General features: G+C 42.5%; 2 protein-coding genes across 48 annotated transcripts in view; one reads left to right on the top strand and one right to left on the bottom strand.

The window, feature by feature from the left end:
• LOC111248212 (uncharacterized) overlaps positions 1 to 19,053 on the top strand; it is a 193,868-nt gene that overhangs the window by 9,286 nt on the left and 165,529 nt on the right. For 19 of the 39 annotated variants that reach the window (XR_015323464.1, XR_015323463.1, XR_015323476.1 and 16 more), the window contains exons 2-4: positions 3,878 to 4,019; positions 5,377 to 5,579; positions 10,432 to 10,471. The exons of 4 other annotated variants lie outside the window; for them this stretch is intronic. Coding sequence is in view for 8 of the 35 variants with exons in the window: in XM_086983274.1 (XP_086839400.1) it covers positions 5,533 to 5,579; positions 10,432 to 10,471; positions 12,897 to 13,196 (387 nt within the window). In the remaining 27 variants the exon portion in view is untranslated. Of the gene's footprint in view, positions 1 to 2,150; positions 3,564 to 3,877; positions 4,020 to 5,376; positions 5,580 to 10,416; positions 10,472 to 12,896; positions 13,197 to 19,053 lie in introns of those variants that run through there. 16 more of the 39 variants (XR_015323458.1, XM_086983279.1, XM_086983277.1 and 13 more) reach the window with 13 other exon arrangements.
• Shal (Potassium voltage-gated channel protein Shal) overlaps positions 1 to 19,053 on the bottom strand; it is a 261,664-nt gene that overhangs the window by 90,798 nt on the left and 151,813 nt on the right. The gene's annotated exons all lie outside the window — the stretch shown is intronic.

Below are 19,053 nucleotides of genomic sequence, written 5' to 3'. Positions count from 1 at the left end.
AAACGTCTACAGTCGAGTCGTTGTACTCAATTTCGACTGATATCAATTTCGTTCGTTTCAGCTAAAAAAATGCGTGTTTATGTAAGATATCCTACTACAGATGATCTGATCAACGCTGCAGATCGGCTGTTTAAAGTCCCGGTAAAGTTGCACGACGCTAACTCTACTAAAAGTTGCACTAACTCTACTTTAAAGACAATGGGAAATCTAAGTTCTGTTTTGCGGGATAGAACACGGGCTGGAAAGCCGAAATACACGATGGACATGATTAACATCCGGACTCGCCCTCTCAACTTTTGGGCAATCAGCAACCGCTGCGTAGTTGTGTATGGCTATGGGTGGCTTGACGTTTACTTTGACCTTCCTTGTACATCCAAGAGGAAAAAGCTCTTTATCACATGGATTTCGTCGTCCCGTTTTGTCAGCCCCTATTCAGCGTCGATCCATCGGATCGTGAACCACTCGGCTGCTGTTACCACGGCTGTTGCGGCATTCAAAGTCCGTTACACGATTAATCAGCCGTTCTATAATTAACGAATGTATTGATGAATTATCCTAACAAATTCGCGGCCTTTGAGCTTCTTCAGAGCGTACACTTTCTGCTCTCCCCTTCACGTACTACTGCATAGTGTCTCGTTGAATCTACAACGAATCTTGCCTCGCCGTTACATTAAGGGACCTGCGTAGACATGGCCGACCTAAAAACCTTTTTCATCCGCCATGAACACTTCCGTGACCTTTTTTTTTCTGTCGGCCTCTATCCATTTCTGCTTTAGACGCTTACAACTCATCAACCTACATTTCGTCCAACAATGTGGAGTAACGATCGTTCGCTTGAGGATCCAGGTTTGCTGTTTTATGCCTGTAATTTTCACACCCTCTAGGGTACTCTGTAGTCCCTTCGTAGTAGTTTTTCTTTTTGGCGATGACCGGGCTATCCGGCTGAACCTGCTTAGGCTGTTGCTGTGTGGCCATATTAGTTAGATTGGCTGTCTCATATTAGCCAGAGAGATAACTGCAACCCATTGTCTGCTATTCGGACTAAACACGTGCATCTACGCGTTCCAGCCCTCCTCGAACAAACGAATGACAGGTTGATGTCCGCGGCTGGCAAAAAGAAATAAGCATAGATGTTGAAAGGGAAAACTCGTTTAGGCGCTCATAATGGTGGCAGCAACGTTAGCGGTTAGTGGCAGTCCGAATGTGATCCGTCGATCGGTTAGCCTCGAAGGGAATGACGACGGCCGCGACAGTAGCGGCAGTCACGAGGGTGATTGGCGTGTCGCACCCCCCGTGTTCATGACGATGCGAGAGACAAAGGTATCGGAACCCAGTGACTAAACTGCTAGACAAGTAGCCCATCCGTCAGCATGACAACGGTTCATTTGACGGCCCTGTTTACTTCTCCGGGTAGGTAACAGGCATCTGCGGGGCAGAAACGCTTGAAAGACAGGATACGACAACAAAACATCGATAGCACATTCGAGCATAGTTGGGCGGGGACACGACAGCGCACACGGACACGAAGCAGCTGCTTGGGGCAAAAAGCAGCCATGCGCTAAAGCAAGAAATGTTATCGTTTACCTAGTATATTAACTACCAGACGGACTTGCTTGCTTATCGAAGAATCGATCCATTTACTATTAGGCAGCAACGTAAGTGTATATATGCATACTCTTGTGGAGGTTATCTGGCTGGCGGTAGCTCCTGCACAACGTTTGAACCATCCTGAGCCCTAATCTATGATCGACACTGTAGATCGAATTCATATATAAATTTATATGAACGTGCGTGTGTGGGTGTGTAGATACATACAGCATAGGGACATTCATGATCTGATGATTCTCTATATATTGTGTTTTTCACAACCAGCTGAATACACAGCCTGAGTGGGCTGAGGAACCTTATATACATCTGATCCATAAATAATAATGGTACCAATAAAAAGCAAACTAACCAGTTAACCGAATATGTTGTTATACAAAGATGATCCTAGAATTATTTTCAATGAACTTTTAAACTATACTTATGGCAGATGGATACCTTCATCCTTAATTCGTATAAATTAACTGTAACTCGAGTGGCAGACCTGCTGTAGATATTGCTTTAGTTAAAGACATTAGTACGCTAAAGAAGGTATATACAATACACGATACAAGGAAAACTCGCTGCAAACCATGGATAGCGTAGTGTCATAGCATACAAAATTGAAGGTCTCCTGAGGAAACATATTACCGAGAAATATTTGTTCCATGAATGGATAAGACCCGGCACGTCAACCCTCATACAAACATCCGTTCCAGGGCTCCTCGCTTGGCATATAATAGACGTGCCACTAATGTGTACTCGCCATTTTAATTTGAAAGTTGATTTTGTCGTGATTCAATGAAAAGCGCCTTACAGATAAAATGTTAGTAACGCATGAAAAAGACGGGAGAGGCCCGTATACTTATACGAATTGCATAAGTATATAACTTTAGATAAGCACGTATCTGTATCGTCGTCTCAAATTTGTACCGTTTTATCATATGTTTTTTAGTTGATCTCCCTCCTAATTCAATCTATAAGCTGGTTCAAGACAGGCCAATTGCATTAGCTGCACGGCAGGTGCGGTTAAATAGGTAAACAAACAAACATCCATACAATCAGTGTGTGGTGGACGCAGGCAAAGTGTATACTCTGTAACAAAAAAAGCCTTCTATTTTGGTTCTTCTTCAAATGGCATTGCATCATCTTAGGCTTATTCTACCAAGTGGATTTAAATGGAAGAGCAGAAAACGTTAGTTCAGCCTAGCAACATACTAGTGCCAATAGATATCGAATCTTTTCCTCATGCTATTATTCGCTTGACCGGGGCCAGCATTAGTCTCAACATTGTTCATTGAAAACGTGTCTCGCCACTGCTGCTCTGGCTAGCAGAAACCCGCTAAAAAATTCATTCCTTGAAGAGATGACAGTAAAGAATGAATAATTGGCCAAAAGCGATATCTCTCATTTTAAGATAATTTTTTTTAAAATACTGCAAATTGACCTAGAGGCTAACACGTAAAGGAAAAGCGGAAAAAAAAATTAGGGAATAGGGTAGGACTGCCAGGCGAAAATTAAGGTTGCAAAACACATGTTCTACGTTCTTATGCCACAACAGGCCTTATTGAAAATTTCTCTGGAAGCTTTATCAGTCGGTCCAGCGGGTAGATAGAAAGAGAATATTTTACCCGGTCACGGTATTGCGGCTTCGATAAGAGGTTAGCATGGAAGGAAAACAATGAGAGTACTTGATAGTACAGATAAGAGAGAAACCACAGGAACCTTGCCGTTTTTAAGGACCTTTATAAGGAAAGGCAGCGCTTTGCGTACACTGATTGTGGTAACAGACAAGTGGTTGTGCACTGATGAAAACTGTGAAAATACTAACAAGTTACAAGAACTGCTGCAAAATTCTGCCTGAAGTTATAGCAGTATAGCAGTTATAGCAACTCTTGATGCTAGCAGTGACAGCAGCGTACGAGTCCGCGTAAGGCTTATGGTTGACAACTTCAAGAATGCATCGCGTCTGAACCAGGGTAATTTATTTTTGTTCTGCCATAATTTACGCGTCGTAATGTTCGAGGCGTACTAAAAGTTGAAAGTACGCCGGCAAGTGCTAAAATCGACGACAGTCAGGCTGTACAAGGCGCAGACATAGAGCCAGTGAGAGCCTATTTTCGTCTAACGGAAGCCTGCAAGTAACCTTAAGCAAATTTACAATGACAGAACGTGCCAACAAACGTCTGTAGGCACCAACAGCAGAAGCAAAACTTCTCTTACCTTTTCGCCAGGCACCGTTACGAGGTTGACAAGGAACGAAAACGTTCTTACAGATATCTGTTGTTTTCAGTCAAACTGGACAATTGGATGCGCTCATTGGTTTATGACGTCAACGAACTGACGCAAGTCAGTTATCAAAAGGAGGGAAAGTGGTGAAAAAAGCAAACAACCCGTTTTTCAGTGAAGAAATACTCGGTCCTTCACCATCCACGGTAGGTCACATTTCTGCCACAATTCAGCGACGATATTTGGTGAAGCCGCAGTCATATTCTCGCGCAATACTACAGGCGTAAATACACACTAATAAAAGGTTATATAAATGTCCATAATACACCTAACGTATGCCAGCTAAGCGTGGTCCGTGACAAAAGATCGTTTTTCCTTTCTTTCTTTTTGTTGCATTTTATTTCCCCTTTAGTATATATCCTTCTGTCCACTGTAAATCACTTTTTTTCGTTTCCTGTTTTTGAAAGATGGATTACTTGCTGTGGAGTTCAGCTCTGTTAATCCCATGCTTACTACCTAGTTACTCTCTTCTGTGCACCACTGCCACTTCACCTGTTCTTCTAGGGTGGAAAGCGACGGGTAGGAAGCAGACTGGAGAACCAGAGCAGTGTATTAGTGCAAGACCCTGTAGTGGACATCTATCTAAAAAATCTAGTAGACAAAGACCTTTCTTACGCTCATGCACAAGCTCGCTTCCATACGTTTGAGGCAGGGTATGCCTAGTTTTCTTGAGATTTCAATGTGACGGTTTATTTTCTCTCCGGCCACCCTTATCCCCCCCCCAAACCCTCCTGCTAAGCAGTAATCGAACCTCGCGAAGTTTAAAAAACTTCTCGAACAGCCAATATCGGTCGCACACTTCTGAGGACACTTGACGTTTACTGTATCCCCGCAGGCCTTCCACCTAATGGCGGGGGCAGTGGCCGTGGTCAAACAACCGGCTTTAACTGGGCCGAAACGAAGGAGCACCTTTCTGCTGTCTTTTTCTCTCACCCCCGCTTCTAACGCCCCACTGGTGGCGTCAGTGTCGGCGTCTTCTACCAGAGTCTCACGGATTCTTATAGATACTACAGGCACAGCCATAGTTGTCGCTTCTGTTGGATACGCCGATAAAAGTGCAGCATGCTGAAGGAGCGAAACTTCGCTTTCCCACCTGGCCGCCAAATTTCTCTCTGAAAGAAGATACTGATTATTGGCCTTTAACGGTGTCGTCCCGCCATTAGCGCGCTGATGGCGACCGCCTTCTCTTAGTCGTATTTCGTTTCATTACACTCATTGTGATTTTATCGTTTCTTCACCATATACCGGGCGGTTCAACAAGCATAATGCGTTAGATCGCAGTTTTTTTCAGAGGTTATTAAAATGGCTTATTAATTATGGCAACTATAGTGAAAAACTGTATGTTAATTCGTATTTTTTTTCATGTCTGCAATGCCGGCTAACGCAGTAGTTTTCTCGTCGACCTTTACCCTTAGTACCATAACAGAACACACGAAATGACTATGTTAGTTGTTTTATACTGCAATGGATTCTCCTGCTGCCGATGTATTTTTCTCTCTCCAGATAGATTATGATCATCATGGTCCTAACAGTAACAACTCACCCGTGCCAGAGGGCTCCACTAGCTCTCACGCCATCGTTGCCGTTACATTAGAAGGAAAACAGCAACTAGAGAGAAAGTGATTTTTCGCCGATGGGGTTCAAGAAGTAAGTGCATACATGGACCGTTTCAGCCGAGTTGCGCACGCCAGTAGCTGCAGCAAGAGGTGAGAGCGTCATAAAACTCGTTTCAGACAGAAGTTTCCAATTTTCTATGATCCTATACCTTGGCTCACGAAAACGTCGCTGCGGTACGGGACCGGTACTAAATTGTTGAGAACTACGGCGGCTGGCGCAGCTAGACCTCGCTGAGGGCTAAATATTTCACCAACGACGGTTCTCTAACTAAAAACCACACCTAAGGGAATGATGAACAGAAAGAGACATAGACTACTACGCCAAACGTTTTATGGGTACTAATACAACGGAACAGAGTCGAATAACTTTGTCAGTTTCCGTATCACACGTTCGACATGTAGGTTGATCTCATTTGTAGTCAGTATTCGGCAGGTGATCGCTAGGCTTGCTCAAATAGCCCAGGTAGAGCACGTGCAAAGCGCTTTCGTGAATGATTGGTACAATGATACGTGATACGATTTATGCGCATAAATAAACATTATAAACAATATTTCTAAAGCGCGGTCAGTACGTAAGGATTACCGCTTTTAGTCGACTTCGGTTTAAAATGACAGAACATGTCGCAGACCACACGCCCTCCCTTCGCAGCGAAAAACTACGTGCGTTGACAAACAGACGTTTAATAGATAAAATCCTCGATGTGTCGTAGAAATTGTTTTTTATCGCCAATGAGGTAATTGGATTTTCCACGGTATACTTCCGTGTTTCTCGCCTTTTCACTTATCATAAAACGCACACAGGTTCTGGGCACAGCGTGACCCTGCGGATGATAAGAAAAAACAAGACTGATTATTTTTCTTCGTGCATTTCTGACGCCGCAGATTGTCATAGACGGTGAAGCATCATGTGCGTGAGATAAGGCACATGAACGGGCAATCCGTTCAGTCTGAAATCAAAGCCGGTGTTCTCCTGCACTAATATGTAGGATACAGCTCAATATTGAATTGGCTTTTGATTAAAACAGCATCGTATCACATGTTTTTATGCCACGAGGCATTCTGCAGTTCTCGGCGTGCACTACGAGCCTACGTAATGTTAGCGCTTCGTAATAACTGTAAGCAGAAGACCTCTGTGACTGATCATCGAAAACAGACATTGTATATGTCATTAGCACGCAAGCGGTTCTGTGTAGCCCGAAACCTTAAACAGAATCAAAAGCATCTCTAGCAGACGATTCCGGTTCAGGTGTATGCTAAACATCAGCACCACCAGCACCGCTCCTGCTTATCTATATCTTTCTAAACTGCAGTGACAAACGACAGCTTATCAAAAAACTTATGCAGTTCTTGGGTTATTGCTCTCTTTTCTCGCTCTCTATTGCTACTTTTCCCTTCGTTAGCCATTTTGTTCCATACGAACATCATCTCACGGCCCGCGTCGTCCTAAGGTACAGCTTGGTTGAGTTAAGAGCGCCTTGTCCTCGTAATCATGATGGAAACATATCTTTGCTGCCATTTTCCCCACTTCGTCTCCTCTTGTTCAGCGGTCAATGTTCGCCACTCTTTCCTTCAGCGTCGTTTTCCTTTGCGCCTACTACTATTTGCTTGGGACATTCCGTTCTTGGACCAGCCGAAGAAAACAGACAGACAGTTGCTTAACCCATTCTTGCGAATTCCACTAGAAATAGGTCCTAATAAGGTTGCCACTGACGGTGCCGGCGATTGAAATAGGACAGAGTCAAACAGCCTGTCTCTAAATAGCGATGAAGCTAATTCGTTCAATACTTAGACGGGGTCTCTTTCGCCGTTACCTTGTCATTAGGCTTATGTCATTGCAGAATAAAGTAGGCTCGCTTCTTAGTAGCTAACCCAGTCCTACCCAATGCAACAGGAGCCAATTTTCAAGCTTTCTGAAGCTCAGGCTTGAGTCCTTTTCTACATAGGACTGATATGCCGACCTCAGCTGATACACGTCATATGTTTCTCGTACGCAGAAATTTTCAGTAACTCTTATGGTCTTAAAAAGCTCTAGCATGGTGGGTTGGCGTTTTTCATCCTCCGATATCCGGTAGCTCCAACTTTTCTCTGCTCTCTTGTTTCCCTTCGTGTAGGAGCTTAATTAAAGCTTAACGATCCTGTTGTAGACCTTAGGGCACTCTCGATAGCCTACAAAAGACATAGTCTATGCGACGAAGTATCGGTTTGACTAACACAGCTATTCATAGAGCCTCTAGACCAGTTGGTCACCCTTTTCTGACATCGTGTTGGTGTCTTCTTGTATTGATGCACTTGTGCCTCCTCTTAAGTGTGTGTGCTTTTTATCCAAGTGTGTGCCGTACTCACCATCGGACAACGCCGCAGTGTCGGAAACGAAGCGAGCGGATATGAAGGAAAACAAAAAAAAAACGGAGACGACGACTACTATAGAAGTAGATCAGCTATGAACTAATGCAGATCCATCGAATTAAGAAGCTGTATCGGGTGCAATATAGTGTATGATAATAGATGAGCCCATGGATCAGTAGTTTAGAGGCTCTTTTACCAGAAATTAACCAGTTGTTTGCTGATTCCAGCAACCCGCAAACGAATGTGGTGGAAAAACAAGCTAAGCTTCGGCGAAATCATCGAATTATAGCCAAGTAGGCCGAGAGGCGCCAAGTAGCAACGGGATTCCTTTAAGCTCTCCGAGGCCTAGTTTGACCTTCCTTGGCCTACTCTTGTCTCATTAATCCTACCTCGAACATCAAGTTCAGCTTCTACTTGAACTGCACGTGAGATCAGTCGTTATTTACTATTAATCTAGGCTACTTTCCTCGTCAGATTCAGTCGCTGATTAGGCAATTGCCATCGGTCGACTCATGGATGTATCTCCTCCGTACAAACTGTCCTTTAGCCTACAGTGACCAAAATTGTGTCTGTCATTTTCCGTGTGTGTCCGGTATGATATTTACAAAATTACGAACTGACGACGAGCTGCACCGGCAGCAGGAAGTATATTGTGGTGAACAGAGCAAACACACAAGAAAATCGTGGCCCTTAAGAATGAACCATTCCCGTCGAACTGAGCCCGATAGATGGTTCTAATCGAAGTAAGAGGCACTTGCAGCAGTTTGCGATGTATTCAACGAACTGCGAGTCGAGTTGCGGTTTATGATCGCGTGTGCAGATGAAAGTTTTGTATCACAGGACAGCCCTTGTATTATGTACAGCAGAGAGGACTCGCCTATGTAATGCATAGTATGCCTTATTTTAATAGGGCATAGTTAAGGAACATGCCGAAAGTGAAATGTTTCGTACCATCTTTAAGATTTTTTGTTGTTTCTTTATTCTGTTTTTTGCGTGTAAACTTGACGTGACGAGAAAAGACTGGGATAAATGATGTTTCTAAGGACACGCGGGTGCATTCTAAAACTAATGAAAAATTTCCACGCCGACTGTCTCTGATAAACTTTACTGCCACCACAAACGGGTCAGATTCGGCATTGCATACATAATCATATAGTAACACAGAAGTTTAGCCGATTAGCATATAGTAGTCGCGGGATCGTTGTGTAGATAATTACCGATTGAAAAGTGGCGCCAATCACTTTGCAGTATGTGCGACTGACATTGTTATTAGCAGACGATACAGCACAAATGTGATCTTGTTTACCGACACATATAAGCATATGCCGCAGTGATTCGTCTTCCCTCTTCTCGATACTTCGTTCCTTCCTATGGAGACTATATCGAATACTCGGAGCGTCATCCCCAACTGCCTGATACGAATTGGCACGGTAGGTTTTCTCACGAACGCTTTGCCGGAGAACGCTGACTGATTATGCTACCTAACTCTATTTACTACAGCTTTTTTCTTATATCCACCCATACACTCAAAACTATTTTTTCCTGTTCCCAAAGCACGTTTTTTCAGTTTACTAAACCAGCATTCAAATTGGTTGGCTCATTTCGTTTGGCCATACAGTTCCAAGTAAAACATTCTTCTCAGCTGGATTACAGTTACAAGACGACCCAGTGACTAGTGGCAAATGAACAAAAGGCACCGAGGAAGACCCTCGGAGATATCAAAAGAAAATGGAAAAAATTGTGGAAATCAACGAGCGAACACACGTTCAAAGGTGGCATGCGTTGCCCGTCTGATATAACGGTGTGCAGCTTCATAGACAAAACTCGTAATATTTTTTAATGCCCAGCGGAATCAAAGAACGTGTCATATCTGCGGCAGCGTCCTGATGAATTTCACTTTTTACGATTAGTTTCACGTAGCCTTTAATTGTTTGTGACATCTGTTGTCCCTCTCTCGATCCTTCTCCCTTTATCTTCCGTAGCTTTAAGTAGAATCTAGGCACGAAACAAGGTTGAACTGGTTCCAGTAAAAAGATATCATGGAATCAAAGTGCTGTCCACTGTCTATTTGAAATAAAATGATCATAAAAAACGAGGCATAACAGATCAACAGTATAATATGTATGATTAGAGGCAAGCAACTCTCAAGTATTACTATGTTACTGATTTTGTCCTAATTTTCTAATACGATAGACGCAATATTGGTTCCTGCATAAATATCGATTACATGGGCCTCGATTCTACAATGTTGGCATATGTAGCTCCTATCGGTCCTTCATGCTCATGCCCGATATAGTATGATTAGCAGTAAACAATAAGTGTTATATATATATATATATATATATAATGTTAGTACCAGTGTGCATCTATGACAATAATTGCAGCTCGTTTTGCTATTTCTATTGGTCGAACAAATGCCTCAATCCAAAATAACACCGTCCGTATTACCCTGTTGTATAGAAAACTATTATAATTAGCGAACCATAAAGGTTGCTTACTGTACATACAGAAGAGCCAAGAGTCTATGCATTTAATATTCATTAATCGAGGCGCTTTTACCTTTTTGTTCGTAATTTACTAGGTTTGTCTTTTCCAGTGTACCTGCTCTGTCTCAAGGTATCAATCAGACATCGAAGGTACGTATCCTAGTGCTTTCTATCTGTTGAAGGTTGCCTCATTTGTGGGTTTTTCACGCTTTAATCGGGTTGGGTGGGCCTATCAACTTATGGGTGTTTCTGAATGTATCTATCTGTGTATATTAATCTTCGCTCGACAATTCGTTTTCGGCTACAAGTAGGAACCAATTACGCAGCCTGAATAGTCGTATTGTAAACTTTTGGTAGTGGAGAAACCAAAAGTCGAAGGGATACTCAGTACGTTATGATTATACGCAGCGTTGTTTGAAACGAGCTGGGTGAACAGCATTCCTTTGCTCTCTATCGAACGCGTCCCATGATTGAACGGCATTAAGACAATGACGGCAGCAACATGAGCACCGACCTGGCATTTTAAACAGACTCATCGAATAGCGTGCACACCTGACGGTTATCTGCAAAATAAAGCAAGGGGCGAGCCTGGTCTTGGTGGGAAGATAGAAGTCTTTGACAAATAATCCCGTCTCTTCTTGTCGTTTCGGTACTCATTCGCCGTTTGATTCTTCTCACCTAATCTTTTTTAACGATGGAACGCCGCTACCTTATCCGATCTTGTTTCCGGGCTACACCGGTTTTAACAGCGTAGTTGTACTTGACCTTACTGGCCAACGATGAAGGTCAACGAAAGATCACCACTGTCACGCTTTGCTTGGTGCGCTCCGTTACCCGTTCATCCTTCCGTGCGCCACTTGCCTGACCATGCTACCAATATCCTGCTCAGCTTAGCAAGAAAACGAGGCATAGCCCAAGAAAAGCAGTAGCTATAACAGCGACGGCGGGTATTGCAGGTCGGGTCGATTGTCAGTGGTCGGTCTTAGTGGCTGTTGTGGCTGCGAGCATCGACAAGCCCAGAAGATCGGCAGGCATCGGCCGCCATTTGAGACGAACTCTTCCATGTGCGAAACTATTGCCGACGGTTGGCATGTGGTACAGCATCGTAGAGATGGACGAGATTCGATCTAAGAGCAAAGGAAAGCTATTAAACGAGGAATACGGAAGACCATAACTTGGAACTATGTTCGCACCATGGCTGTTGTTATACTTCTAAAACCTGCTGGTCACTGTTCATAGCAGAAGTATTATGAAGGAGAGAGGTGTGCGACATTCCGACGCCTGTATATCATCACGTCAGCTGTCTGCATTTTCGTTCAATACTTGATTTGGGGCGTATACATTTTCAATTTTTTTTAACCATAATGTTATCAATAGGTTTGCTTTGCTACTGATACACGCGCCTTGCTTGCTTCGTATGCTTTGACTACTCTGACCCATTCTGTTTCCTCGTAAGAACGTCGCCATTTTCGCTTTTGCTGAATGACACAGTAACGTCTTCTACACATCTTCATCGAGCCAGCGCTTCTTCAATGGACTCTTCGTTCGTATCTTTTCACATTTTTTTGATAACGTTTTTACCATCGTTAAGCTAACCCGGTTTCCGTGCCCGTTATTAACGTAACAGGCTCGTGCCTGAATTTGTAGTAGTTTCATCGGTTCTGCTGTTATTTCTGTTCTACTCATACTACATATTCTAGCAGCTTGCCTTGTCGCCGCGTCTGTAGCCATACTATTTCCATCCGTTCCGAAAAAATCATAGAACGGGTTTTTTTTTTGCAGTTATCGCAGTTGTCTTTCGTTTTCTGACGTTTGACCTTCTCGCTGGTTCGATTAGCCCCGTGCATTTCAAAAGCTATTTCGGATTTCTTACTCTGATACAACCTAATCAAAATTGTATCACTCACTCGCATAACCTTCGGCTATTCAAACTCTATAGATGTTTTTATTGAAGACTGACATTTCTGTTTTATCCTAAATGCGAGGTATGCTATATGTCACAGAACTTATGAGTAAAACGGATTGCGCAATAGATGTCGATGCAAACTCTGATCTAATTAAAGTTTTTTCTACTTTATTTGTGAAAGGGCCAGCCTCGTTCTTTCTGACGAACGTGTTGTTACCCCGCGGGTTCAATATTAGATCTAATCTCATGAATAATTCCTATGTTCATGAAAAAGCACCGAGACCTTGCAATTTATTACAAGCCTTAAATGTTAGTTAAGCGTTTAGCAAGCATATGCATCTTGCTTTCAGAGCCAGCCATGAATTTCCTTTTCGATCCCTTCACGTCTGATGTGTTTGTATTGATACACATAAACACAAAAGTAAGCCTTTGAGACAATTTTGCTTTTTGACCCAGCACCGTATGGAACGAGTAGTGATATTTTTTTTGTTTCTCCTTTATTGCCGAAGCTGCTGAAAGACCAGATAGTGCCATCATAAAAAGGGAACGTGTAGTGGTAGTAGTAGACGCCTGTTGATAGCTATGAATCAGTCGAATCGTCGATGCTGCGAGGAAGCAACAACTGAGGGTATCAGAGTAAGGAGTGCAGGCCGTCCTGTCTTTTTTCAGAAGCTGGTTGTCGATACGCCAGCGGGAAAGGAACAATCTCTCAAGCAGTGTAGGCTACCAAGCCATTCTGACCAAAAGTCAACCTTTCACCTCTGTTCTTTACGAGCCTACGTCGGAGCACAAAGAACGCAGAGGATAGGTCGGGGGCGTTCGGCAAATGCAATTAAACTTCGATGTGATTTCGCTTTCATTGCTACCCAGGGATTCTTTCGCCATAATCTCACTGGCTCTAGCATCGATCTGAGTCAGTTTGCTCAGCGTCACGCGTATAGTCGACGAATTTTCTCGGCGAACGTATAGGTAGGACGTTTATCTCGTCTTCGTTTAACTCATCCTTGTTCAAAATAGCATTTTGCCGTTGTTATCCCGCTTCATTTCAGATAGGTATGTCACAAGTTTTGTTCGTCTCTTGTTTTTTTTTATCATCAACAACATCAGTATCAGCTGAAATCTTATTATCTATGTCATAGTACTGCTCTGGGATTACAGCTGTTTACCCGAAAAGCCGGATAGAGGCATGACGTATTGTTTTAATTTGGTCTGTAATTAGCGGTCGCCGAAATAGAGGTAACCGTACGTGTTATGTAAAAGCAGGTACTTCGGTGCCAGTCATGCGCTTGTATCAGAATGCTCGCTTTAGGAAAATCTTATCCTTTTCTTCTTCATTTCATCTTCTTTTCTGCTAGTTATACGCTACGCTAATTTCCACCCCCTAGATTCCATACGTTCGTTCCACACTAGTTCCACAACGAATGGCGTTCGTTTATCACGTAGCATACGATTCCACAATGAAACTATTCCGCTTGAATTATTTCTATCTGTCACATCCTTATTGGTTTAGTTGTATACTAACCGTATAATTGCACAGGTGCCTGGCCATATTGAAATCAGGGTTTTAGCAATAGAAACCCTATTTGTCGCATGATTTGCAGAATTTTAATGCGCTCTCGTTCATAGATAATTCGTATAGGTCGTGCAGTAGGTCGGAATTGCATATCCCAAATATATACGTATACGCTGGATAAGGCGATCAACGCATGCCGTGAAAGAAACAACCCATAGATCGATAGTGTAGGGCCAGCTATAATATTAATATCCTGTTCCTAAGCATGCCATGGCTTTTTCCCTTAGTGAGTATGCCCCCGTATCTGTCAGACAGTACGTAACTCAGCGTCCTCAACTCTCATGCCCTCGCTATTTTCGTCATTGAACTTTCGTCTTCCGCAAGCGTATATTGGCCCCCATCGATTTCTTAATCTACCTATTTTGCACCTGTAGCCTAAATATTAGGCAGGTTAGCTAATTTACACTCGCAAAAAAAACTAATGCTGCTACGAAAATTATGTTCCTGTGGCGGAATGTATCAACTAGCTGAGATTCCTGAATTCTGGAAACAAAAAGCCAACAGGTGGAAGCTTTACGAGCATGTTTGTTATTTGTACAACACAATATGTTTTATGTACCGCAAGAATATGTTAGCCATTACAGTTACGTTAGCCTTTATTAGGCTAGGCATATTAGCTATGATACCTACTTTATTGCTTTATTTCTTGGCTTTTACCGAGCTCAAGAACCTGCTGTAGCAACTCGGAATGTTTACGAGGCGAAATGCTGTTTTTGCTTCAATATTAAGCAGAGAAAAGGATAGGTAACTTCGATAAATGTGCCTAATCTCAAAGGTAAGCCAGATCTTCATCCGACAAAGAACGATTTTACGCTTGGTGAAACCTTTTACGCACCTCAAGGGTTCTATACACTGGGAGATATTTGAAAAATACAGCTGTTGGCAAAAATTCGTACATCGCTTAACTACGTTCAATAAATGAAATGATCTGATCAAAAAGTCCCAGAAATACAGAAAAGCAATTTTCCATAACAATGCCAAATTCATAGGGCAAAATTATTAAAGCTGCTGTATTTACTAGGCTTCATGAGGGTGGGTTAGTAACTTTTGTACTACTAACAAATAAAACTGGTAATACTACGTTTGTTAATAAAAAGATCGCTAAAAGCAGGTGAGTTTCTCAACAACAAGTCTGAAAATGTTTAGCCTAACAGAATAAACAAATCACAAGATAAGAAAGATTGTAGAGAGTAAATTCATTTAGTGCCAGAATCGGATCGGAATAGTGCTTCTTTAAATGGGAAATTGTTATGGCTTTTTGACCAACATGGTAAAAGATCAACTAAAGTCAGAAGGGGACAAGCAATGAGTATACATCTGAGAATTTTATCAAAAAATATCCAACACAGTAAGAATAATTGTTTTCTAATAGAGTCCAGACTGAGCTTGATACACCAGGCTTTGCTGTTCTTTGTAGAGGTTATACCATGAGATCAAGTACAGTGCACTTCTATGACAGACTGTATTTGGACACATTATGATTTATCCAATGCATGTGAAAACTAATATCAAAACCTGAATCTTTCAATAAACGGTCTGTTATTAGTTGAGCAGTTGGTCTTAAGCTCCATCCTGCTACTAAAAGCTGTCAAGTCCCTTGAGTGTACAACGCTAGACGGATCATGGCAACACAAAGAAAATCATTGTAAAACAGCCGCATGACATAGAAAGCAGGGATTGCTTTTGCTTGAAATGTTGGAGTATTAGAACCTTGTAATTCTTACAATAGCTATGACTGTAATAGCAACAATAAATTTCGTGTAAGATCATGATCCTCAAATCTGGTTTTGCCCTGCGGAAAGCTTCCTTCAACTTGTCTCGGCCGCTTCGGTTTGTACATCTGGTTGAGTTTGTTTACGTTGGCCACGGTCAAGCTATAGTAGTCAAAAGTCGTAGACAGGCAGGCAGGCAGGCAGGCAGGCAGTCTTGAGCTAGTGGTCGGTCGCGCGTGGCAGGAAGGATATAATAGCAAACCGAACTTCAGAAGTAGCCTGTGGGAGAGTGGAGAATCTCATTTGGGCGATAATTTGTGATGGACAGGTGACAGAGACGAATTCGGTCAACGCGTTGTGTGTCGTACATAAGGCTCGAGCCGTAGGTCGGCTGGCGGTGCAGTAGGATGCAAAGTCCTTGATAGAGCGCAGCTCTCTCTGCAGCAGGCCGCTCGCTCAGGCTGCTTGGCGACGACAAGCAACACGACTTAGAACTGTGGTAGCACTACTAGTATCAAATGCTGCAATACTTAATAAAAGGCCAAACGGAGTGGATAGCAGGAACTGGCCCAGCAGACACGAGAAAGCGGGCTATAAACTCCATTGCTGCTTACTTATATTATGGTACCCTTACCGTTTGCTCGCCTGCGTCGACGCACGTATTTATGCGTATGAAAACAACGCAACTTCAGCATATGAACACAATACTAGTAATCATCGCGTAGCAATTGCGAAGAACTGGGCATAGGCGATTTTGCGTTTCTGTGACTAGTGCTTCTGTTGATGCTTCCTTTTGGGTAGAGAGGAGGAAATGGGCCGGACGACGCAGTAGCGCCGCGATGCCGAGGACAACTGATTCTTCTGAGGCTCTCAGTATTGAATGAAAAAATAAGATCGAGTAATTGATCTCCATAAATTATCATCAATGCCATATTTTTCTTTGAGTTGTTACGTGCATAGCACCTCTCTGCTTCTTATGTTCGAACCTTGGCGCTCCTGGCATGAATTTCAGTTCAGAGTCGATGGGCAGACATATATTCCGCCTATACGTGTACTAACATACTAAAAAATGTCATACATTTTCTGTCTTTGCTAAATATTCGATTATTTTATTAGCTTGTCGTCAGAACCCGCAGCTTTTGAAGGGTACTTAAAACCAAGAAGCTCGTTGATGCACAAAGGCAGTAGTGCACGCCTGTTAACTAAAGAAGTATATTGCTGCCTGAATCGCCGACTGATAACACATCGGACTGTCGGAATTTTTGAAAGCAAAGATAAAAGGGAGCCAGCAACCCGGTATGGATGGATTATCCGTTAACATGGCGCACAGTTCAGACCCAGCGGCTCCTTTCACCTTGTTCAATTGTTATCCTGAAAATCTGGCTGGCAGGACGGCTTCTCCCATTGCTGGTGATTTGATAAGTAGCCCGCAGAGATTTAAAAGTTCATGAAGCTAGACAAAATAATTTTCCACAGTCGGTTCTGAATGCTACCACATTCCTCCAACTTTGCTGTTTTGGCTAGCGAACTGTCACGTTCCGTTGACGTTCGTCGTCGCTAGACACATAGTACATAACAAAATGCGATTTGGCCTTCAGCGTCAAACAGAATTTCAGACTCGAACCGAAAACACGAGCAAATAGAGGGTTGGACAAAGCGTTTTGTAGAAGTCATTCCCAGCATACGCAGACGAAACGGTACATTTTATATGACAGTAAATTGAAGGCGTATGGAAATCAAAGCGCGCCAACGATTTCATTGGCCGACGTCAGCATGCGTACAACCAGGATCAATCTCCATTCTAAATAAGCTTACTCGTGAGCTGTCATTTGTAAACCATTAAATCACAAACCCTACGTTTATCCTATCCTCTTAATATTCATGATTGCAAACACCAATTTTGTCAAATGGCAAGAGACCTTACAGAAGCTAGTTGCTAGTTATGGGCACTTAGATAATCTGTATTGCGAGATAGCGCCTCTTCGACACCACTTTAAATAGGTTTCATGACATTTGCAAACTGAACAAAAGTCTACAAGGCTGAACGATTGTCAGATCGTACATCATTCAAACTGAGTAAATTTCGTTTACTCAATTATTACGGTAGATTATTAAAAAAAAAACACCACGAAATATATACATATGGAGCATCTTTTGAGTGTACTGAATAGAAAATGACAAAGAAGGAAGAATCACATTGGACCCCGTACTAAATGTTGCTTGTACCTTCGTCTATTTCGAGAGCTTCAGAAGCTTATTCTAATTTTGCTAAATTTTTGCCAGTATCAATTTGAATATCTTTGCTCTATATAAGCATCAAGTGTTGCAAATGCGGATGTATCTATCCTCATCTCTCCATTCGATAGGACGTATAAATTTAGAGTTCACGAATCTAAAATATTTCTCCAAACCTATCCGGATGCGTTGTCCATTAAATTCTATCAATATGTCGGCACTCATTTTATGTCCCAAGGAGCTTCCTGCATCTGGTAATGCTTTGATTGGTGTTGGGCACATGTGGCCAGTTGCTGGCTAACTTTCTCCGATATTGTTACCTGATTCGTCGTTAGACAATAGAAATTGAAGTACAGAATGTCTCTCGTAGAGCACAGCATTGAATACCCGTTGGAGAACGGGCCGGTAAAGGACGCGTGAGTCCCTTATCGGCCTATGGCAAGATCAAGATGGTTAAGAGGACTAGACAAGCAGAGTAGGTATTTTTCTTAAAATAATGTCAATATGAGGAGCAGTGGGCACCCATTAGGTTCGTTGCCAACAGACAATAGTTGATCATCGATCCGGCAATACAAATATAACATGAAGGTGGAATATTACGTCTAGACATCGAAATTTACAAATACATAATTCTATTACATTTCACGCATTTTGTATAGGTTCGAGCGGGTGCTGTCTTTAAAATTCATATAATTCCAATTCCAAGAGGTAAGGGAAGCTCTACGGATCTCACTTTTATTCACGTATTAAATTTTGATAAAAAGTAAGGATTTATTATCTAATACCCTAAAGAATTGATGACCGTACACGACAATTATGTATATATATATATAACAATACACCGATCGTATGTCTAATATAGCATATGAGAACCAATGGGTACGAGTATCCGTTTTTATCACCCCCATATTTTTTGGGTAATGGAGTGGCATGTGGAAACATACCAGTGTTTTAAGGGCTCCCAAGATCTAGCGTTCTACTGGACTCATTTATTCGGCTCATTTATTAGCTACCACGGATTACGTAGACTGAGGTTTGCAGAAAGGGGCAGTCGACTTTGATGCATCTGTATAACAAGACCCTTTTACTCCGTGAGGCGCCGCTGGTACAGCGCATCGGGAGTTCCTGTGTGGTAGGAGAGACCGTAGCCTGCATCTATTTGCATTCTGTTTTTCTCCATGCGACCCTTCCGTCGTCTTTCAGAAGGCATGTTGGCGGCAGCAAACTGGATGTGGGCCATATTTATTAGTGGATTTTGTTCTCGCATCTTCTTCCTGCGTGCTTCATCTATATATGATGCCAGGCA

Source organism: Varroa destructor, unplaced genomic scaffold (assembly GCF_002443255.2).
Source record: "Varroa destructor unplaced genomic scaffold, Vdes_3.0 BEIS01000003.1, whole genome shotgun sequence".
Classification (NCBI taxonomy): domain Eukaryota; kingdom Metazoa; phylum Arthropoda; class Arachnida; order Mesostigmata; family Varroidae; genus Varroa; species Varroa destructor.
Note: the sequence above shows the minus strand (reverse complement) of the source record. Positions and strands in the feature narration are given on the sequence as shown.